Source organism: Scyliorhinus canicula, chromosome 4, assembly GCF_902713615.1.
Source record: "Scyliorhinus canicula chromosome 4, sScyCan1.1, whole genome shotgun sequence".
NCBI lineage: Eukaryota > Metazoa > Chordata > Chondrichthyes > Carcharhiniformes > Scyliorhinidae > Scyliorhinus > Scyliorhinus canicula.
The window spans coordinates 77,861,868-77,885,646 of record NC_052149.1 but is presented as its reverse complement, the minus strand read 5'-3'; the positions used below and the strand labels follow the sequence as shown (position 1 = coordinate 77,885,646).

The 23,779-nt window shown below is 45.8% G+C and overlaps 1 protein-coding gene across 15 annotated transcripts in view; it reads left to right on the top strand.

Annotated features, from left to right (window-relative positions):
- The window catches only part of LOC119964697 (phosphodiesterase 4D interacting protein), a 695,800-nt gene that overhangs the window by 444,320 nt on the left and 227,701 nt on the right, over positions 1-23,779 (top strand). For all 15 annotated transcript variants that reach the window (XM_038794557.1, XM_038794548.1, XM_038794556.1 and 12 more), the window contains 8 exons: positions 3,068-3,205; positions 5,855-5,974; positions 8,081-8,173; positions 11,184-11,423; positions 12,814-12,972; positions 19,365-19,478; positions 20,692-20,829; positions 23,571-23,750. In XM_038794557.1, coding sequence (XP_038650485.1) covers positions 3,068-3,205; positions 5,855-5,974; positions 8,081-8,173; positions 11,184-11,423; positions 12,814-12,972; positions 19,365-19,478; positions 20,692-20,829; positions 23,571-23,750 — 1,182 coding nt within the window. The remainder of the gene's footprint in view (positions 1-3,067; positions 3,206-5,854; positions 5,975-8,080; positions 8,174-11,183; positions 11,424-12,813; positions 12,973-19,364; positions 19,479-20,691; positions 20,830-23,570; positions 23,751-23,779) is intronic.

The window sequence follows — 23,779 nt, the reverse complement described above, 5'->3', positions numbered from 1 at the left end:
AGGGGTGAATGGCGCCAGCGGGACTCTGTCATGTCGGAGCGGCCGCTCGGCCCATCTGGGCCGGAGAATATGTGGCCCATCCAGCGGCCCGCGGCAAGCGCCGCGCCAAACGCGCCGATGCAAATGGCGCCGATTCCCCGCAACTCGGAGAATCGTGCGCCGTCGTCATGGCGCGGTTGTGGCGATTCTCCAGCCTGGCGCGGGGCTCGGAGAATCGCCCCCATTATGTTCTGAATTTTACGGCGTGGTTTGGTTGAGTGCAGTCAGTACTCTGCCAATTGCAAACAGCCAAAGGGACCTGCTGTTTGACTTGATCAGCAGTTGTTAGAATGTATGATTGAAATACCAGACATTTTCCCATGCATTATAAATTGCTGTTCACTTTGAAATTTGGCATCCTTGTGTCTGTCACAATGAGTGCAAGACGAAAAGCTTCAGCAGCATGTCTCTTTCACTTTTTTAAAGTGGATTTTCTTCTGCTGTGAATGGTCTGTGGTTATTAAATTCAATTGTAATATCCTCACCATTGTCATGGTGAAAATAGCATAATCTATCTATGCAGACCATGGATCAAACCGTGGGATTTTCTTAGTCTATATACTTAGTATATATGCACATATAAGGTGGTGCACTTCCAGGCAAATCTGTGATGTGGCGTTTTTAGAAAACAGTTTTACTGCACCAGTGTTTGGTAGACCTTATTTCATTTTTGTGAGATAATCTTCAAACTAACTAATTAAATTCGTACTTTGCTTGAGCTTTTGTTAATGAAGTTTATATCTTTTAGAAAGCTTATACAGCAACTTTATAGAGTAAAGCTCTATTAGTAAAGCTGCCTACTCCTACATTCCTAACACCGTTACATGATAAAGCCAGGTCACAGTTAACTAGTTCCTGTATTTGATGAAGGAAGGGCAAGAAGTTGAATAGTCCATGGTTTCAGCAGGGAATATGAGGCACCTGAAAATTTTAGAAAGAAAAACAACCTGTTGCCTGAACTCTGCTGAGACCTCTCTGCCACTCCAGTGGTAAACAAGTTATTTTGTTTGTTTTAGTTCTAGGAGTCACATAGAACATTAATTCTTCTGAGCCACTCTTTCTCTTTCAGTTTTTATTAATTAGGCATGTAGTATGTTGCGCCCCCCCCCCCCCCCCCAACCACCACCACCACCGCCGCCGCCGCCCCCGCCACCACCAAGTAATGCTCAAGCCCAGTAGCAGCTATGCACCATCAGACTCCTCCTTTCAACCGGGGACCTGTCTGAGCGACTACCACAGATGTCCAGTTAGATAAATTATCAGGTTCCCAAGCCCTGACTATTGCTGCCTAGGTCCGCTGCAATACTGAGTAGAAATGTGAAGCGGATGTTAAAAATTGTTTCATTTTCTCTATTTTTATATCTTATTCTTGTTATTAACGTTTGTAACAGCAACAAAACAATCCTCTAAAATCAAGTTGTGATTTCACATTTCCCCTGTTCTAACCTGACATTGTTTGACTTTGGAGTTGGCAAATGGTGGCAGCCTTTGGGTGATTCTGTTCTGGAATTATAGGCACCAGTTGAATCAACCTTGTGATCTTTAAAGATTTTTACTTCCTAGCTATCAGAGAGTTTTAACATCAAGTGTTAATGGAGCAGAGATGTCCAATTGCCATGTAGTAAGGGAGGCACTGTATAGACAATTAGGCACAAAGTAATTTAAACATAATCAGGATATGAAGCATTTAAGGGCAGCACGGTGGCCTAGTGGTTAGCACAACCGCCTCACGGCGCTGAGGTCCCAGGTTCGATCCCGGCTCTGGGTCACTGTCCGTGTGGAGTTTGCACGTTCTCCCCGTGTCTGCGTGGGTTTCGCCCCCACAACCCAAAAATGTGCAGAGTAGGTGGATTGGCCACGCTAAATTGCCCCTTAATTGGAAAAAATAATTGGCTAATCTAAATTTTAAAAAAAAAGGATATGAAGCATTTTGTTTGATGGCAATTTTGTTTTGCTTTTTTTAATAAAATTCTGTCTCAGGAAAGGAAGTAGCACATAGGATATAAAACCATTGTCTAAACTTGAGTCTTGGGGACAGAAGACTAAGGTTGGTGGCGGTGGAGGACAACAGCTGGTGTGTGCAAATTTTGATACACCTGTTTTGCCACTTCCTACTGTTCTGGTTAAGTGTAGTCGCATGGCAGCACCACTGATGTCAAGACATCTTGTTTATCGATTAAGAATTTTGTTATCATTTTCCATTTATGACATCAGTCACCTGTGGTTGATGTTTACCGTTGCTACCACAAGCTGAGAATGATAAAGCCACAAAAGACTGAATGCCAACCCCTGTGTCTTTTAATATTGTGCAAGCTAATGAAATTAGCATCAACTTCGGACACCCTGCTGTGTCGGTGGTTAAGTGCAATATCTGGTGTGACACTTGGAGAATCCATGGCCGAAGCCTAGTTTGTCCTGAGTTAACTGATCTCCGAGGAACAGCAGTTCGCCTTGTTGGGGTAGGGAGAAAATAACAGTCATGTTTCTGATTGGGTTTTAGTGACTCGAGGATGCATGGGGCAGAGGGGGGGAAACACATGCACATCTCAGATGAGGAACTGACTCAGTTCTGATGTCCCACCTGTTGAATATTAGTACATCTCAGTGTATTAATGTGTAAATTACTGGGTATATGAGATCCAGAGTGTACTGAACATTGAACATTCTCACTGAAAGCGCAAATACATTTTTCCACTGCGTTCAAATGCTTCAAAATTCTCAATTCCTGAACTGTGTTATACTTTGAAATAAATTGTCCCATGCCCTACAGCCCATGCAGAAAAAACTACCATGCAAATATGCCACACTGCAGAACCAAGACAAGTGATTCAGTGAATTATTTATTTGCTATTTAAGATTTTTCATACCTTCACTGACTTCCTCTGGGCAGACAAAGTGTGAGATACAGAAAACACCATTGAATATATGGAGCTCAAGGCAGATAGGGGCAACTACAGGATAGCACTGCTTCGAAACTGTGCTGAAATATTTAATAAATTAAATTAATATTTGACTATTTGTTCCCCAGACCCTGATTGAGGAGCAGCAGCAGCAGTTGAACCAGTATGAGTCAGCAGCTGGACAGTGCGTTACTGAACTGCAGAAAGCCCAGGTCCAAGTACATGGGTTGCAAGGCAGAATCCAGGAGACCGATTCTGCCAACAAGGTGAGTTGGTTTACTGCCAGGAGTGATCGATGTTTGGTGTGTAAATGGCACGCAGATCTAAATTGTTGTTTCAAGCAAGCAAAGCAGCACGGTAGCATGGTGGTTAGCATAAATGCTTCACAGCTCCAGGGTCCCAGGTTCGATTCCCGGCTGGGTCACTGTCTGTGCGGAGTCTGCATGTCCTCCCCGTGTGTGCGTGGGTTTCCTCCCACAGTCCAAAGATGTGCGGGTTAGGTGGATTGGCCATGCTATATTGCCCGTAGTGTCCTAAAAAGTAAGGTTGGGGGGGAGGGGGGGAGGGGGGGGGGGGGGGGGGGGGGGGTTGTTGGGTTACTGGTATAGGGTGGATACGTGGGTTTGAGTAGGGTGATCATTGCTCGGCACAACATCGGGGGCCGAAGGGCCTGTTCTGTGCTGTACTGTTCTATGTTCTAATGCCGCTGCAGACATGAGGCCAGAACCAAGGAGGCAACACATAAACCATAGTAGTTTATCCTTCCCCTCGTCTCACACCAACCCCCATCCCCCCCACCAATCATCATCTGAAGACTCCTCAGAAATAGTTGAATTATTTGAAGCGCTACCTACAAGAACATTGTGTGGAATCTCACCTCAGAGCCAACATTATAATGAATAACTATCAGCTTTATTTCACCTATTTGGTTTGTCACTCAATATTCTCCCTTTTAAAATTGCAATGCACTGCCTCTGTGGTGCTATTAATGAGCTGACTGAATTTGCAGTCACATGCACTGAATTGTTGATGCCATAGGTGTTGCTTTACAATAAGTTTAGATTATTCTGCATCAAACTATACAAAACACTTATTTTCAGGCACACTCAGGAGGATTCTACATTTCTCCTATATATTTAGTATGTCTTTGGATCATGAATTCAAACCTAGCCAAAATGTTGAAATCCTCTCCCATTTGGTTCTAACATAAAGAAGAAAAAAGAAAGACGCAAATTTAAATAGTGCTTTTCTGGACCTCCAAACATCCCAAAGAGCTACACCCTGTAGTGTCGTCACTGTTATAATGTTAGAAATGGGGCAGTTAGTTTGCACATAGCAAACTCCCACAGTCAACAATGTGATCACGATCATTTTGATGTTCAGTAAAGGATTAATATTGGCCAGGGCACCAGGAATGACCTCTCTGCTCTTCAAAATAATGTCATGGGATATTTCATATGAATCCGAGCCGCAGATGGGGCTTCTGTTCAAAGCTTCATTTGAACGACGGGACCTCTAACACGCTGGAGTGTCACCTTGATTTTTGTGCTCAAGTGTGATTTGGACCCAGGACCTTATGATTCATAGGTGAGAGTGCTACCAACTAAGTTCCGTCTCTCACCCTAAAGTATGTTTGTACAGTTTAATCCCAGGAACGGAACTGAAGGACAGAAATGTCCATGCGTTGTTGTTAATTAGAGGTCTGACTCAGAAGTTATAAAGCTTTTGCAATCATGGTGTACAACACAGTTCCATGTACCATGGAACCTCCGGGCCCATAAACAAAGATTAAATCCATTTTACCATTTGCATCTATCTCGCGTTGCTGAATATAGCTGTCTTGATTTGGGGTTTAGAAGGAATAGTACGAGAATAAAGGTCCTAATGTGGACGGGGGAAATCTGAAAGAAAAACAAAGTGCTAGAGATACTTAGCAGGTCTGGGAGCATCTGTGGAGAGAGAAACAGAGTTATGTTTTCAATTGAATATGACTTCTTCAGAGGGAATAGCACTAACTGTCCTTTCAAATCTTCAGGCATATAGAATTCTAACAGGATGAGCCAGTAGATAAATGCTGCATATAGCACAAAACGTCTTGTGCTGCAGGGTGAGGTTGTCAGCCCTCAAGATATGCATATAACCCTAATGCTACAGGTTGGGCACCCTTGCTGCTAATACCAGGCTGAAGTATAGTGGAGCTTCAGTAACTTTCCCAAAATGGTGCAATTAGCGAACAGGTGTGCCAGTGTGTGTCAGTGTCAGTCATTGGTACCTTGTCTCATCAGTCTGGGGTTGGTAGTAAAATCATAGAATCCCTACAGTGCAGAAGGGGGCTATTCAGCCCATCAAGTCTGCTTCTGTAGAGAGCACCCTAGCTAGGCCCAATCCCCCACCCTATCCCTGTAACCCCACTTAAGGGCAATTTAGCAAAGCCAATCCACCTAAGCTGCACATCTTTGGATAACCATAGATCAGAGAATCCCTACGGTGCAGACCGAGGCCTTTCAGCCCATCATGTCTGCACCGATTGACTGAAAGAGTACTCCACACAAGCCCAGTCCCCCGTCCACCCACCCAATCCCAATGACCCCTTAACCTAACATGCACATCCCTGGACACTAAGGGGCAATTTAGCATGGCCAATCATCCTAAAGTGCACACCATTGGACTGTGGGAGGAAACTGGGGCACCCAGAGGAAACCCACAGACACGGGGAGAAAGTGCAAACTCCACACAGACAGTCACTTGAGGCTGGAATTGAACCTGGGACCCCGAAGCTGTGAGGCTGCAGTGCTAACCATCAAACAGTCCATGGAACGAACAAAAGCAAAATCCTAGCCTAGCCTGGATAGTTAAGATTTTCTTCCACCATGCTTTGTGCGAATGGTGAATCTCTCATGAATTCATTTCCCCAGATGCTGCAGGAGAATCTAAGAGAAATGGAAAGTGAATTGAGGGCAATGCGTTACACGGCACAGAAGCAGGATCAAACCCAGCTGGAACTGAAAGAGGCTTTGGAAAACAAGGAGAAGGAGGTAAAAATTCTCTGATTCTGTGATTCTTTGTGGACACTCGAGTGGAAATGTCATGAGTAGAGTTGACTCAAAGGATCTAATTTGTGATGTGTAGAAGCATGAGGCTGAATTTTCTGCGGTCTTTGGGAAAACAGGATCAAATGGAGATCCCAACCCTGCATTTGCTGACGGTAAGACCATCATGGGAAGGGAGCCGAGATGATATTTCAGAGGGCAAGCAGGCATGATCTTGGAATGGAAGGAGTGTTAAACCTTTCAGATGACTGGTTGGGGCAACCTTTCAGTCCAGCCTCCCCTTTGGTGGATGGAGCCTCTAATGATTTCCCCAGACTGCTGCAGGTAGGTCACTACCATTGAGCTGGTGGCCCCCGTATACAACAGGGCATCACAGTGTAGCTGGGAAAATGTCATTGACAACTCTGATTTGTCCCTAATCGGGCCTTAAATATGCTGACTGGCATCCTGCCTGCGTTTAGGAAGCAACTAATCCACATCCTCTGCCATCTCTGGAAAACTTTCTTGGCAGCAGGAATGTATTGATGTGCTGTCCTAAAGCAGTTCCCCCTATTTTTCCAACTCCCCAGCCTTCAGGCTCACCACCTGGGACCAAGAAAGTTCTGCCTGTAGTTTCCTACAGCACAGAAGGTGGTTGTTCGATCCTTTATGCCTGTGCTAGCTCTTTGAAAAAGCTGGACAATTGAGTCCCACACCTCGACTGTTTTCTCATAACCCTGCAAATTAATTTTCTTCAAATCCACGTACATTTGCTTTTTGAAAGTTCCTGTGGGATGTGCTTTCACCACCCTTTCAGGTTGTGCATTCCAAACCACCACAACCCTCTATGTGGAAAGTTCCTCCTCAGTCTTTTGCCAATTATTTTAAATTTGTGACCCCTCTGATTACTGACCCATTTGCCAGAGGAAACACTTTCTCCTTTCTTGCTCAAGATCCCAGAATTTTGAATACTTTAATTAGCTCTCCCCTTCCTTAACCTTCACTGCTATTGGGAATGTGCAGCACTTTCACACAGCTCAACGCTGACACAACAGGAGTAATTGAGAGAGAGAGCCTGCTGCCAGTGTAGTCTCACCGGCAGTGAGCACTGCAAAATAACCAAACTATTGTGTTCAAGAGCAATGTCTATCCAAGCTCGTGTCTAATAAGGCTCCACTCTAACACTCTTGACATTTGCAGAGGCAGACTCGCTGGAAAGCCTGGGATAATTCTTCTTCAAAGTATTAGAGTTGGTTAAAAAGAAGTGACTCTTGGCACAATGGATCAGTGCACTCATTGTGCGCACTGTCCATTCACAGGGCAGGGAAATGGATAAAAGCATAAAGTGTTCCTTTAATTTAATTAACAGTTCAACATTCTGGCAGCGAATTACAAAAGCCAAGTCTCCAAAGAATTCCACGTTTGATTTTATTTCAGGGTGGCTGCCATGTACAACATGGAATCTGTGACCTTCCCAGCCTTTCCAGAGACAAGATTGTAATTCTGGCTGTGGATTGTGTGCATGCCGACAACCTGACCTACAGATTACCTCAGTCTGACTGAAAGGGCTCAGAATTGGGATTGGAGGTAGTAAACCATAGGACATGGAGAGGGGTTGGGAAATTTTCCTAAACTTAAAAATTCTGTTGGAACATGGAGGAATAACATTAATTTCACTGTTTGCTTTTTTAAAAAGAAATTGAGCCAAAACATGATTGTTGGTGGATATTGGTGTGCAGAACGGAATCCAGACTGTTCCAGCAGAATTGTTCATTAATTTCAAACGGGTATGCTAATGTCTAGATCTTGGAGATGGAAGGTAGCCGGAGGAATGTGATAAGTGTCTTTTCACTAATATCAGCAACTGTCATTTCCAAATGGGTGATATGTGTTGACAAAATTGTGAACGTAGTGTGAAGATTTTCAGTGTTTGCTGCACGAAATAGCAACCGGAAGAAATTGCCTCCCTTGAAGAGCAGCCACAACCTGCAAACTTTGGATACTTTTGTAGATGGTAATAATACCAGTGTATTTTTAGACTTTGAAATTGCTATGTCTTTTTCACCCCCGTCTGCAACCCTCCACCAACCCTTCAACCCCACCCAAATCCAGGTTGAAGAGGTATATCATGTGATCGATGGCCAGAATGAGACTCAGGCCAAACTGAGGGAGATACTTCACAGAAGTCAGCTTGAAAACCTAAAGGTAGGTATCAAGTAAAAAGGTAACTTAAAAAGCCTTGGACTGCACATTCTGCACTTCAAAACTTTCTTGTCTTTCACTAATTTGCCTGTAATTCTGTATGTGCTGCTCCTCGGAGGTTATGTCTTGTTCGAAGGGAGATACACATTGGGATTCTGTGGAACTCCTGACCTGAATGCAGACGGACGTGGAAATTACCTGGGACATTTAAATTTCCAATGTGTTGATTTCTGCTGCCCGGAACCCTCGGTGAACCTTGATCTCGGGGCAGAGACTTGGGACAGATTCAGGGACATGCCTGCAAGCCTACTCTGGAAATGTTAAGACAGTTTAATACCTGGTCTAACTCCATGATTAGCCAGCGTAACTCAACTGAGCACCACAACCCAGCCCCCAAATCACCCCAAAGAAAACTTGACTACTTCTTACAACCACCCTGTACCACCCAGGATTGTCTCAAATACCCCTCCCGATCCAATCTCTCTCAGACCACCCCACTGCCCCCCGAACAGACACCCCAACCCAATCATCACACCAACCACCCGACTGCTCCTCCCAACACCCTCTAACAAGCAGACCAGAAATGAGTACCCCATCAACCACCATACTACCTTCCTGACCAAAATCATTTACACCCCAGTGACCCTGAACCACCCTACTAGAGCACCCCTCCCCAACCGGAGTTGAAACCCACTCCAACCGCCACCAGACTAATCCTCTGAACACCCAACTATACCCCTTGCCAGTCCCAACTACCCCCAACCATCTGACTGTACCTCCGACAACCAGACTACTCCCCAGATTTCTTGACTATCCATTAACTAATCCACATGAAAAGACTTGGGGCGTGATTCTCCGCAAATGCGGAGAATCGTAAAGGCTGCCGTCGGACAGGCCGTGACCCACGTCAGCCTTCATGGCCACTTCGGGGGCAGATTCTCCCCCCCGGGCGGGGCTAGGAGCGCGGTCACGGCGGTGCGGCCTTGACGGCGGTCGTCACGGCGGCGCAGCCTTGACAACGGTCGTCAAGGCAGCACGTCAAGCGTCACAGCGGCTGAAGCGGCAGATGATGTGAGCCGCGCATGCGCAGGTTGGACAGCACAAACCCGCGCATGCGCAGTTGGCGTATTTCTCCTCAGCCGCCTGGCAAGACGTGGCGGCTTGATCTTGCCGGGCGGCGGAGGGGAAAGGGTGCGTCCGTTTTGGACGCTGGCCCGACGATCGGTGGGCACTGATCACGGGCCTATCCCCTCCCGAGCACAGTCGTGGAGCTCCCGTGCCAATCGGGCCTCTTGATGCCCCAAACGGGCATTTGGCACCAGTTTCACGACGGCAGCGAGCAGGTGTGTTTGCTGCCGTGTTGAAACGGGCGTGAAGGCCCAGCCCATCGGCCTCGGAGAATTCGCCGCTCGCCGTAAAAAAACAGCGAGCGGCGATTCGTGGAGTGAATCGGGCGTGGGGGGGGAGAATAGCGGGAGGGCGTGAAAAATGTCGGGAGGCCCTCCCGCTATTCTCCCACCCGGCGGGGGGGGGGGGGGGGGCGGAGAATCGCGCCCTTGGTTCTTTAAAAACTTACTGACGACTGCAGACTTATAAAAGGGAGACTGTCCTCTCTTTCCCCTGAGTATCCTCACTCACTGAACTTTCTGGCGAGACTCCACTGATCAGTTTCTGTTTCAGTCAGGATCGGAAGATAAGGGCTGAAAATGGATAGCATTATCAGGTCGTTGAAAACATTGTGCGGAACGGCAATGCACGCATCACTGCCACACACCAGATGATCTAGATCAATCCTGCAACCCTGCTTTGTTAAGTTTGAGAATTTACTTATTTTAGGCAATGGTATGCCATATTATCTCATCTCATAGTGAAGAAAGGCTGCTAGCGATCCCCTCATAGCAGAAAATGGCTGCTGTTCGAGTTGAGCATTTGCATTAAACTAATGAATTTGCATTTTGTTGGAAGTGCCATTTTTAAAATGAGAGTTTGAACTAATGCTCCACCTGCCCCTCGCTATTTGAAGCTGGACAGGAAGTCTGAGTGTTCTGCACAGTTTTTTCATTTACTTGATGTCCCACAACCTCAGGACCTGCCAGAGTGCTTCACAACCAATTAAATACATTTGTTGTAAAATAGCGAATTTGTGCAAACCAGCAATCCCCCTGGCATGCCGTACATGTAGCGGAGTCCTCTGTGATCCTGAAACTCTTCCTGGCTACAGCCATTGCCCTCCACGCGGTGTTGCAAAGCCCAAGACCTGCAGGCCTCTGATTGTCCAACAGCTCTCACTGGGCACGACTTGCACCCAGGGTCTTCATTCCAGAGCAAATCCAGTCCCTTGATCAGACACTGATTTCCTTTGATGGAGGGATCCCACCTGCCAAAGGTAACAAGTGGCCACCACGGGTTTATCTGTTGTGCATGCCACAGGCCAAGTTGCAGCTGGGTTAAACTGGTGGTGGTGGCTCTTTTGGCAGCTGGTGGTGGGCTGAGGTTCCCAAGTGGTTATTAAGTGGCCACTTCAAGGCTTCAATTGGTAGTGGGATAGGCACATTGACCATGGGCCTTCCCACCTAGAACTTATTTCTGGTGGAGATGGAAAGGTGGTGGGGTTCAAGTACACCACCCTTCCCAGCCCCAAACACACCACCAGTGAGAGCAGATGATTCTGCCCCTCATCTGAAAGATGACACTTCCTACAGTGCAGCACTGTCTCTACTGTACTGAAGTGTAAAGCTAGATTTGTGCTCAGATTGCGGAACGGGAAGTGCATTTCCTTTGAGCCAAGGATAATGGAAGTTGAGCCCTTATAGTAAGTTATCTGCCTGACCGCTTACCCTTGAGGTAAGGAATAATATTTCAAGATGTTGAACGAAGAAATTTAAATTTAAATAATTCCACCCAAGATTTGAAAGATGGAAAAAGGCATTTTATCTTCATTATTGCTTGTGTATATTGCCTATTTCTCATTATACTCCACTTCATACACATTTCTGTTTTCTTTGGACTGTAGCGTTGTGCATCCTGTCAGAGTATTAATGGGCAGGCGGTACCTCCACATGCCCAACAACAAGCTGAGCTGCTGGAACTACAAAGAACCTCCTTTTCCAATCAGCTCGAATTGCAGCGTAGACAAAGGCTAATACGCCAGAAAGAGTATGAGGTGACTAAAGCCAGAAGGAGGAAAGAACTGATTGAGTCTGAACTGGAGGAGATGCATCAGCAAAAGGAGGCTACCATTAAACACAATCAAGTAAGCATTTGGTGTTATTTGTAAAATTTTTTGAAGTGAAGAATGTTACACTCCCGTCCTCCTCCCCAATTGGTTTTCAGGTGGAAGGTTTGGATGAGGGGAGGGTAATGTAAAATAGCGCGGACAGGATTCCCTCTCAGTTCCCGCTCGCCCTGAACCAGGCGCGACATTACAATGGGTCAGACAGGGCCTCAAGTGGGAAGTCCACCCATGCCTCTATTAGGACCTTGAAGTGGCCACTTAACTGCCTTTTCCCGCCCAGCTTCAATTCTCAGGCTGGTGAGCACCCAATGACCGAGGGTGGAAAACAGAAAAGTCTTACCCTTGATCTAGGGCAGGAAATAGGTAGCGGGGGCCCGGTGGGGGGGGGGGGGGATATCAATAAAGACCCCTTCAGACAGGGGTACCTTCCCCTCACAGAATGGAATCCTCAGGCCCCCACTCCTTCTGGCCTACCCCTACCCCCTGACAGTGGGATCAGTACCTTCATTCTCCAGACAACAGGCTCCAAGCACTCTCCATCCTGAAAATTCAGATCCATGTGTATATATTCCTTGCATGCATTGCATTGGCTAAGATATTTTTCTGGCCCAGTATTCTTTTTGTTCTTTGTTTTTCACTAAGTTGAGGTTGCATTTATTCGGGTATGAAATTATCTGCTGTCAGGCATATTGCCAGATCAGGAATTTTGTAGCACACTGGATATAGATTCCAATATTCTGCCTTATCCACAAACATGGAGAAGAACTTTCTAATTTACTTGTGTAACTTTTTCCATCATTGGCACCAATCCTTCCAGCCTCTCTGTCTGAGAGTTTCCATCTGTGCCAGGTGGCGGTGCCAAAATAAACACTTTGAACCATGTTGCTACTACCTGAGACAAAAGAATCTTTCACATGATAAACTGGCTGGATTTGTAGCTGGGACCCCGAGGTAAAGAGCGCATTTTTTCTAAATTGTGTGTCCACACAGCAACTTGGAAGTTCCCATGCAGTTCAAGTACAAGTTGGTCCCTTTAAATTACCGCACGTGCACAACCAAGAAAATAAATTGAAAGGGCCCACATGCTTAAATGAAAAGGCTGTACACCCGATTTAAAAATTAGAGCGGATGTTGGTGAAGAATAATTTATTAACTATGCCCAAGTCTCATGACTGTCAAATTTCTTGCACTTGTTCACCAAAATATCTCTGCATCTGCTACTGATCTGGATTTTCCACTGTTTTCTTACTGTTTCTGGGATGCAATATTGCAGCTAATTTTAGACCTGCAGCATATATGCAAAATTAATTATGGCATATGGTTCCTTTGAGTGCTAATTGGTGCAGAGAATCTGTATTTGTTTTGTGACTTGCGACCACTAATTTTAGCTGTTGGTGGTTTGATTCAGGATCTGCGCAACACACTGCAACAGGTGCGCCAGGAGTTCCTGGAGAAGGAGCAGCACTATCAAGCCCTGGAGAGAGAGCATCAGCGTGAAGCCCATGTCCAGGGGGAGAACATCCAGTGCCTGAAAGAGAGATTACAGGATAAAGAGCACTTCCTGCAGGTACGAAGAGGCACCCAATCCTGGAACCTCACGGCAACACAATCCAGTTACTCTTTGTCTCACAGATACACATCTTTCCCTCCATTGTTTTCATCCCTTCTGCGGGATATCTTCCCATTCCTCCCATCTCTGTTGAAGTTCAGATGTCTTGCTGGGCTATACTACCACCATTATTGGCAGCCCAGTGGTACCTCCTCAAAATTCCTATGCTTCATTCTTGTGCTGGTGCCTTCAGTGAGAAAACTATTCAATTGGCGAGTATATCATAGCTGAGCCTTATTCAGTTCACACACACTTCCCAAGAAGAGTCCGAACCGGATAGCAGTCAGAAGCAAGATCCTGGCTGATTTTTTGTAACTCATGCCATTATGTTATTCTCAGATGGCTATGTTGATTCTTACCAGAAGTGAGAAGAGGGTAGGTTTCCAGAATAGCACCTATATACATTCTAGCAGAGGACTGAGAAGCAAAATTGATGAAGTTCCTGAGGTGGATTGAGCCCCTGTGCTTGTGCATGCCAACATTGTCAAATTGGTAGAGCATGGACTCTGAAGTAAAAGGATGTGGGTTCAAACCCCACTCCGGGGCAGGAGCACATTTCAGTGCACCAGTGAAGGAGTGGGGATTCATCAGAGGTGCTGTCCATTGACATGTATTGGTGGTTCAGGTGGACATTAAAGATTCCATGAGCTGGAGTTTGCATGGAGGCACATCCCCCCCCCCCCCCCCCCCCCCCCCCCCCCCCCAACCACCCCTCCACCACACACACACACCTGAATGAAAAGTTGGTCTTCAACCCATTGAATCAGAATCTGATTGCCCTGCAATGATATATGTTGGGAGCAACCTGAATTGATTCAGAGTGGGACACCTGCCCCCATCTGGAAGAATCCCGTTCTAGGTTGCTCAGATTGCCCAACAGCTCTGTAGTCCCATCAGTGCGAGGAGGGGGTGGGGGGGCTAGCAACCAGGCAGCTTAGAACTCTCAGCTCTAGCTGCTGATAAGGCCTGGAGCAATGCTGGGTTTGTGCTCGCACATATGCACGGCGGCAGCCTGCAGTGGCTGCGCCGTGCTTCATGGCGGATGCAGCCCGCGGATCCGGCCCGCAAAAATAGTCCCCCTCTGCCCCCACTTTGGCCGGCTCGCACGCACAGGACCGCCTTCCCCACAGTAGCCCCAGCCCCAAATAATGCCCCTCCCTGCCCACGGATCGGCCCTCCCCTGACTGGCATGCTGAACTGAGTCTGCAGCCGTTACGCTGAGTTCCCGACAGATGAGACCATGAGAGTCCCACACCATCGAGAACCCGGCCTGTCAGGAACGGAGCATCGTGGGGCGGGCCTCAGGCAAAGGCCTGAGTCCGAAGTTGTGCGGTGTAGTCCTCGAGTACGCCGCTTTTCAGGAGGCGGAGCTTTGTGAAAGTGGCACCACCCCTGATTTCATCGAGGATTCTCCGCCCCTTTGCCGAACGTGATTTCGGCGTCGGGGATCGGAGAATCCAGCCCAAGATCAGTCTGGGATTTTGGCCGGGCCTCCCTGGCAGAGTCCAGCGAGAGTGAGGAGGGTAATGGGGGCCGAGTGCTCGAGGTAAGTGGGGAGGCTAAAGGGGCGATATGATCTTGGGAGAGGTGGTGCCTCAGATGGGCACAGGAACCCATCAGAGATGGTAACCCTTTTGCCCGACAGTAGCCTAGACACTGACAGCTGCTGGGCTTCGCCTCTGGCCTCTGCCTTCCTTTGCTGCCTGTAAAATAGCAATGGAGGTAAAATGAGGCCTTTAATACGCCACTAATTGCCTGAAGGACCTCCATAGACCCACGGGCGGATTGGCAGCCTGACACCTCCCCAGCTATAATATGGGAGGTAGGTTGGGGTAGGTGGAAAGACAGTGGGTAGCCCACCCATTGTATTTTACGAGACACCCCTGCCTTCAAAAATGCCAGCGAGAGACCGTAAAAGACAGCCCCATTCAAAAAGGAATCAGGGGAGTTCTGGCACTTTCCAGTCCAGCACCTGTCCCTCAACAAACACCTCAGGGATAATAAACTCTAAATCATTTCACTGCATTATTTGTCTGAAAACATCTGCTACTTTTACTTGTATATTTATAAACTTTTAAAAAAATTAGTGTACCCAATTCATTTTTTCCTATTGAGGGGCAATTTAGCGTGGCCAATCCACCTAGCCTGCACATCACTGGGTTGTGGATGGGAAACCCACACAAACACGGGGAGAATGTGCAAATTCCACACAGTCAGTGGCCCAGAGCCGGGATCAAACCTGGAACCTCGGTGCCGTGAGTCTGCAAGGCTAACCCACTGCGCCACCATGCTGCCCATATATTTATAAACTTGAACTAGCAAGTCATTGTGAGTAAAATACTTTGGGATTCTGCTGAAAGATGTGATAAAGTGCTGCATAAATATAGGTTCTTTTTTTAATTAAATATTTGTTAGTGTTTTACTGTCTATAAGTAGCAGACTTCCCAGGTTAAATCAGAAAATGACTCAGATATTGCAATCAGCAGTGACTGAATGATGCCAGCCATTTGTTGCAATTATTCTTGCACATGGACTTTCTATGGACTTTTGCACTGAAACTGATAGCGATTAGAAATCCATTCCGGCAAGCATCCTCCACGGCAGATCTGGTACCACTGTGAAAGGGCAAGCAACTATATGTCTACCCAACAAATCAGGTTGAAGAATCTTTACTGGTTACAATGTCTGAACCAGGAAAAGTAATCATTATTACAACTGCCCCTTGGACGAGTTTCCCCAATTTGTCGTGGCTGAGATACCCTAAATTGTTATGCTCCTGCGTGAGGAGGGATGCACTGCCTCCCCTTCGTTACTCAATCAAGTGGTTGTGAGAAGGTTAATTTAAAAAGGACCCCATTTCTCGTGGATACCTTTTCCCTGTCCAAATGTATTTTCCTTTTAAAAAGAGCCAAATTAACCAGGCTTTTTGAGTTAAAGAAATAGTGAGTTTATTAGTTTCTAAAATGCAGGAAAAAAAATAAAATGAAACCTATATACACAGATTAGAAATAAGTCCAAAACTAAAAGTTGAAAAAGATATAAAAAATCAGTCTTTGGCTTGTCCGTGAGGAGTAGATGGCGAAATACTGCAGACAATAAGTTGGGTGATTCCCGTAGTGCTGATTTCAGCATTGAGCAGTTGGTTTGAAGATTCTTGGTTTTGCAGATTAGCTGCAAGGAGTTGCCCTGTTACCTTTTCAACTGTGGCTTTGCTGACTTGTGATTTTCTTCCAGCAATCAGAGAGAGATTTTTCTTTTTACCTGCAAGCGCAGGGAGACTCGTGAATGATCTTCAGCTGTGACCTTCACAACAAACACAAACACAGAAGAACTAGAATACGGACTAGCATACAGAGACCAGGGTTGCTGTTGGGTTTTAACCCATTTCCTTGCATGTTCCTGGAAAGGGAAAAACAGAAACATGTCTTTCGGCCAGAAACTGCTTTCTTTCAACTCACACCATGTCCACAGTCTGGTTATAATTTATAGGAGATGGTTTCTGCTGAGATGGTAATCAGCTTCCATTATCTCTGCAACCACTAGAGATTACAGTTCAGTTCTTGCATTGCATCTATACCGTTCAAGTGTCTCTGTCTGAATTTCTTTGCCAACCACCGGGTGCGATATTCCACAATCTCTTTTGAGACTATGTTTAATCTACACAGGAACTTTTCAGAAAGTCATTGAATTACGTAGATCATAGAATTTACAGTGCAGAAGGAGGCCGTTCGGCCCATTGAGTCTATACCAGCCCTTGCAAGAGCATCCTGATCCATATCCCCGTAACCCCACCAAACCTTTTGGACACTAAGGGGCAGTTTAACATGGCCAATCCATGGCCAATTCACCTAATCTACACATCTTTGGACTGTGGGAGGAAACCGGAGCACCCCAAGGAAACCCACGCAGACATGGGGAGAAAGTGCAAACTCCACACATACAGTCGATTTGAAGCTGGAATTGAACCCAGGACCCTGGAGCTGTGAGGCAGCAGTGCCAACTACTGTGCCATTGTGCTGTCCTCAGAATTTACATTCTGAGCTATCTTTGGTTTGTATGACCTTTTAAAAAAAACACAGCACGGTAGCATTGTGGATAGCACAATTGCTTCACAGCTCCAGGGTCCCAGGTTTGATTCCGGCTTGGGTCACTGTCTGTGCGGAGTCTGCACATCCTCCCCATGTGTGCGTGGGTTTCCTCCAGGTGCTCCGGTTTCCTCCCACAGTCCAAAGATGTGCAGGTTAGGTGGATTGGCCATGATAAATTGCCCTTAGTGTCCAAAATTGCCCTTAGTGTTGGGTGGGGTTACTGGGTTATGGGGATAGGGTGGAGGTGTTGACTTGGGTAGGGTGCTCTTTCCAAGAGCCGGTGCAGACCCGATGGGCCGAATGGCCTCCTGCACTGTAAATTCTATGATAATCTATGATTTAAAAGTAATTTGAGCTATGATCCGTTGTCATATCATGTACAGAAACAAAATAGAAAAGGAAAGAAGTATTGGATTAAGAGAAAGAAAGAAGAGACAGAAAAATGTTTTAAAGAAATGCTTTATTTTAAAATTTCAACAATAATTAAAATCTGAAGATATGGGACTGCATACTTGTAAACTTTGATTCTCAGTGCCTGAGAGGTTGTTTCACAAAATTTAAGATGTGTCACCGTTAAAAATGTACTTATGTAAAATTGAACAAACCCTCACTTTTTCTAATGTTTAGTTGTTATCTTATCATGTACACCCTTCCATGTATTTCAATGGTGGGTCTCTTACCAAGGTATTGGTAAAGTGCAGCTACTGAAGAGAAGGTTAACATGGTTAGTAACTTTGTTACAGCACCGTTGGCTAGTGCATGGTCAGTCCCAGCCTCCCGTGACCCAGAGTCGCAGTACAAGTGAATTATACAATAATTCTTAGAAAAATACCCGAAGTCTTTGGCCCTTGCCTGCCCAATAATTACAGTGACCAGGTTTGTAAATATAAAACAATTACTTTTTATTAATAACGATAATGAAACATGCAGCAAATGCAACTAGTTAACTGTTATCTAACTCACCACAATATATACACACACACGTATACACACAAGGCAGACAAACACTGAGGAGAGGGGAGAAAATCATAAGTACAATTTCAGATGTTTGTTTACAGCACCCTACTCCTCTTCAAACTTTGCTTTTCGTTTGAGGACTTTTGCGGTAGATTCATTCAGGTTTCTGTTGTTTGAGTCTTTCTGGAGAGGTGGAGAGCAGGTCCTTGTCTTTGTAGCCCATATTGGTTCCCTGTAGATTCATTCTCTGCAGCTTCAAAAAGCACTTACAGCCTTTCTGGAGAGAGAGAGAGAGAGGGGGAGAAAGCAGGTTCATGTCTTTGTGCGTCTGGACTCAACTGCTCCCTGAGGTCTCTGAGAACCAACCCACTGGGATAGCATGCAATTACCACCTGTTCCTGAGCAGAGTGTGACCTTTTGGCCAATTCATTGGCCACCAGGCAATCAATCAAACCGAGTCCCACCCCATCTCTCTCTCGTGCCAAAACATCTGAGGTCTCCTGTTCGATCAAGCAGAGTGTTCTCTCTGTAACTTCTGAATTCCTCACTCCTTTCTGATGCTTGACTTAAAGATACTTGTCCATTGGGCAGCACGGTGGTGCAGTGGTTAGCATTGCTGCCTCATGGCGCCGAGGTCCCAGGTTCGATCCCGGCTCTGGGTCACTGTCCGTATGGAGTTTGCACATACTCCCCATGTTTGCGTGGGTTTCGCCCCCACAACCCAAAGATGTGCAGGCTAGGTGGACCGGACATGCTAAATTGCCCCTTAATTGGAAAAAATGAATTGGGAACCCTAAATTTATTTTAAAAAAATACTTGTCCATTACTCATTCAAGGATAAAAAGTGATAACGTCAAAATAAAAGAAAGGGGAAATAATGAAATAAACAGAAAGGACTCTGACATCACTGACTTCCACATAGAATGTTTATTTGTGATGGCTGACAGTTTTGTCTAACTTACATTTTAATAACGGTGAACACAAATAGTCTCAAAATTATTTCTGCCGCAATTGTGTAAAAAACTCGAATTCCACTGTCTCAGCAGTCTTAATGTTTCTAACATCAGCCCTTCTTACAGTGAGTGAGCAAGTCAGGTTTCAAAATGATTATGGAAGTATGGGGATTTAGTGCTAAGCTTCATGATGAGTGGGAGTTGGGTTGACAGAGCCTCAGCTCTTCATTTAGATCCTTCAACAGCCACTACAGCAAGATTTTAATTTTAACAAGGCAGCCAGGTGTCCAACGTGAAAGAATTCTGTTTTAAAGCCAAGGATTTTCCAGGAATTATCTTTGTATGTTTGCAGCAATATATTGAACTCTTTGAATGCCAGCAAAATGAAGAACAAAGTGGAGAAGAAAGAGATGCACTGGTAGATAAACTCCGAGAACGTATCAAAGAGAGAGATAAAGCTTTGGAGGTAGGTCAGAGTATCTTGCTACCTATTTACTTACGCTTAATGTATAAAGGATATTGTTTATTACTCAATTGAAGCCTTTTCAGGCTTCCTTTACTAATATTCCTAGTACTAGTGACTGTCTATTCCACTAAACTTATAATGACTAAATTGAAAGATAGCTTGTACTTTGTTAACTTTGAAAGTAATGTTCTTTTAATCCTCATTTTTGTTTAAATGCTCTTTTACACCATTAATGCACAGTCTTGGGGATGAGGAAAATATTCCCTAGCTTCCTTCCCAAGCTGTTGCAATGCTGAACATGTAGATCGGATCTTGGTTTAATGTTGCATATAAAAGATGGTACATCCAATAACGAAAACTCCTTTGAAGGAACGCCAACCTAGATTATGTATTCAAGTAGTTGAGTTGGATTCAAACCCATGCCAGGAAGTGAGTGCAACCAAGTGAGCTTAAGTTGGGAATCCTATAAATTGCTGTTGGAAACAATCTGAGCAAGATGGGTTGGTCAGCATGGGGTTAGAAAGCAAAAATTAACATGCCTGAAACGTAAATTGAGACTAAAAGAATGTTTGTCCCCACACAGTGTAAGTGGACTTGTCTGACATGGATAACCGCTTATGGTTAAATAATGAAGGTATAAGGATAGATAAACATGCTGATACCTTGCTTGATTGCTTTTCGGAATTGGAGTATTTTTGATGAATGTTCGCTCAGGAAATAAAGATTTGCTTTTAAATCTCTCTGAGTCCTTTCACTTTCACTTGTACAGAGTTGAAATCGGGCCCTAAATATATGTGGTAAAGTTTTATATTGTATGTGGGGGAAGAAAAAAGCTTAATGGACAGAATATACTTTTCATATTCCAAACTTGTTTTTGTCAAAACTTTCACTTCTTGGAGAAATCTATTGTCCAATGAGTAGTTTATTGGAAAAACATGAATAGATCCTTCTGATTAAAGGAACATTTTTAAAATGCCTCCAGTGGTAGAAAACCGGTGCTGCAACATTATGATTCACAACAATTTGTATTTCCATAACGTATTTAACATGCAAAGCTTCCAGGCACTCACTAACTGATTATTACTCATTTGTCACAACTCCAAAGTGATTTAGCTCGGGTCTCAGATTTCAAGACTTGTGTAACTTTCCAAGAATCAGGACAGCATATCGATCTGATAATGAGTTGGAGATCATTTGTACTTTTTCTTTCCAGCGTGCTATCGATGACAAGTTCAGTACCTTGGAAGAAAAGGAGAGTGAAATACAGCAGCTACACCTGGCTCTACGTGAAAAAGAAAGAGATCTGGAGAGATTCCGCTGCATCTTCTCCAATAATGAAGAGACTATTAATGTAAGTGGACTTACTGCACATCTGTTTATATCTGTAGATATAGATATAGAGAAAAACAGCACAGAACAGGCCCATCGGCCCACGATGTTGTGCCGAACTTTTGTCCTAGGTTAATCATAGAATTTTGGACACTAAGGGCAATTTATCATGGCCAATCCACCCAACCTACACATCTTTGGACTTAGGAAAGAGAAAGGATGGTGTGATCAACTAGAGCAGTGAAAGGTTCTTCTTCACTCTGTTTAATTCACCTTTTAATGGAATCTTTTTTATCTAGTTTCTGTTGAAACGAGGAACGTCGAAAACTACAGGAGTGTCTTCAGTTCAGAACCCAATATCCTAATGGGTGGTCTTTTCTGAGCTTCTTTCCTGGAGCAACGACATTAACATCTGCACACTCGCACCTCCTTGCTTTTTCTAGTTGAAAGAGAAGTACAGAACCTGGCAAGAGGCATAGACCTGGGATGTGGTGAAATTTGGGGTGTCAATATGCATCTGACCGTTATCACTTGCTGCAGCATTTGCTCAGATACAAATGCAGCCTCAGCTGTTCCATCACCTCGTCAGACCCTTCAGTGTCAAGTATTATCAAAGTGTGCCCACTGATCCATGAGGAAGAAACTCTTGGGTGGAATTCTCCGCAAGGCCCGACGCCGTCGTGAAACCCGGAGAGGTTCACGACGGCGTCGGACGCCTCTCCCGGCCCCCTATTCTCCCCTCCCTGGGGGGATAGGAGGGCCGTACCGGGAAACTCGGCCGCCGGGTCTTGTCCCTGGCTTCACGGCCCAGCGCGCCAAGAATGACGCCGCGGCGGTGCCTGATGACGTCAGCCGCGCATGCGCGGGTTGGACAGCTCAAACCCGCGCATGCGCGGTTGCCGTCTTTCCCCTCCCCTTGATCTTGTGGGGCAGTGGAGGGGAAAGAGTGCGTCCCCTTGAGACGCCGGCCCGACGATCGGTGGGCACCGATCGCGGGCCCCTCCCCTCCCGAGCACAGTCGTGGTGCTCGATCCCCGATCCGCCCCCCACAGGCCCCACACTTAACTGGCGCGCCATGTTCACGACGGCAGCGACCAGGTGTGGTTGCCGCCATCATGAACAGGTCGAGAACGGCAGGCCGCTCGGCCCATCCGGGCTGGAGAATCGCGGGCTGCCGTGAAAAACGGCAGCCTGCGTTTCTCCGAGCGGCGTGTCGCAAAACCGGACACACCATTTTGGGGGGTGTGGGAGAATAGCGGGAGGTGCGGGAGTGTATCTCCCGCTATTCTCCCACCCATCATGGTTGCGGAGAATCGCGCCCCATGTTCCAAGGAGCTGAAAATGTCAGCAGAGATTTGCCTTGCAAGCTTCCTGAGGCACTGGTGCTCACATGTGATGAGCGAGTTGATGCTCAAACTATGGACCCTGTGTGTTTGTGGTCTGGCCTCCTTTCAGTTGGATTTTGATGTCCTTCCCTCTGCCCAAAGATAGACACATGGTTGAGAAGGCACTTTTTTCTTCTTTTTTTAAATCTGTTAATGGGATGTGGGCATTGCAGGCTGTACCAGCATTTGTTGCCCATCCCTAATTGCCCTTGAGGGAGCAGTTAAGAGTCAACCACATTGCTGTGGGTCTGGAGTCACATATAGGCCAGACCAGGTAAGGACGACAGATTTCCTTCCCTAAAGGACAGCAGTAAACCAGATGGGTTTTTACAACAATCAACAATAGTTTCATGGGCATTATTAGATTTTTGTTGAATTCAAATTTCCCAATGCCCTTCACAACCATTGACTTACTTTTGAAGTGTAGTCACTGTTATAACTAAGGGATTGTGTGCACAGCAAGATCCCACAAAGAGCCGTGAAATGAATGATCATATTAGCTTTGGTTGAGGACTAAATGTTGACACCAACAGAGATTGCCTACTCTTTTTTTTTTTTTAAGTAGTGCCACAGGATCTTTTATATCCACAGGAGTAGGCAGATCGATTCTTGGTTTATATTTCACCTGATAAAATCTCTGACAGTACAGCATTCCGTTGGCACTTCACTGATATGTCTGCCTCATTCATATGCTCACATCCTTAGGGCAGCACGGTAGCACACGTGGCTAGCACTGTGGCTTCACAGCGCCAGGGTCCCAGGTTCGATTCCCCGCTGGGTAACTGTCTGTGCTGAGTCTGCACGTTCTCCCCGTATCTGCGTGGATTTCCTCCGGGTGCTCCGGTTTCCTCCCATAGTCCAGAGAGGTGCAGGTTAGGTGGATTGGCCATGATAAATTGCCCTTCGTGTCCTGAAAGGTTGGGAGGGATTATGGGGATAGGGTGGAAGTGAGGGCTTATGTGGGTCGGTGCAGACTCGATGGGCTGAATGGCCTCCTTCTGCACTGTATGTTCTATGTATCTATGCACCCTGAAATGGGGCTTCTGACTCTTCTCATCACTCTAGACTTTGAGTCAGAAGGTTACCACTGAGCCAAAGCTGACAATGTTGTTTGTTTCTGATAAAAAAAGGAAAGTACGTCGGCGCTGATGGTAAATAAAATGCAAGGGTGAGGGGATGGGAATGGAGACCGGTGTGTGTATATGAACAGGAATTGCTGAAATCCAGTAAGTTCTGTTCAATGTACTGTATTATAAACTGAGAAAATCGGAGGGATATCTGTGCGCATCTGAAATGGCAGTTACCTGATTTAATACGCTGAATGGCCTTGATCTGAACTGAGCTTGTGATTGTTATCTTTTTATTCCCCGATTTTCAGAGTCTAGAGAGCCACATGAAAGTGAAGGACCTGGAGTTAGAGCAGATTACAATGGCATACAAGAATCTGCAGTGGCTAAGACAGGAGGTTGAGGAGAAACATGCCCACTCCCTGAAAGAAAAGGACGCAGTCAGCAGTCAGCTACAGGCAGCATTGCACAACAGCACCAAGGAAGTCGAGGTAGGGAACTCACTCGGCCACAGAACAAA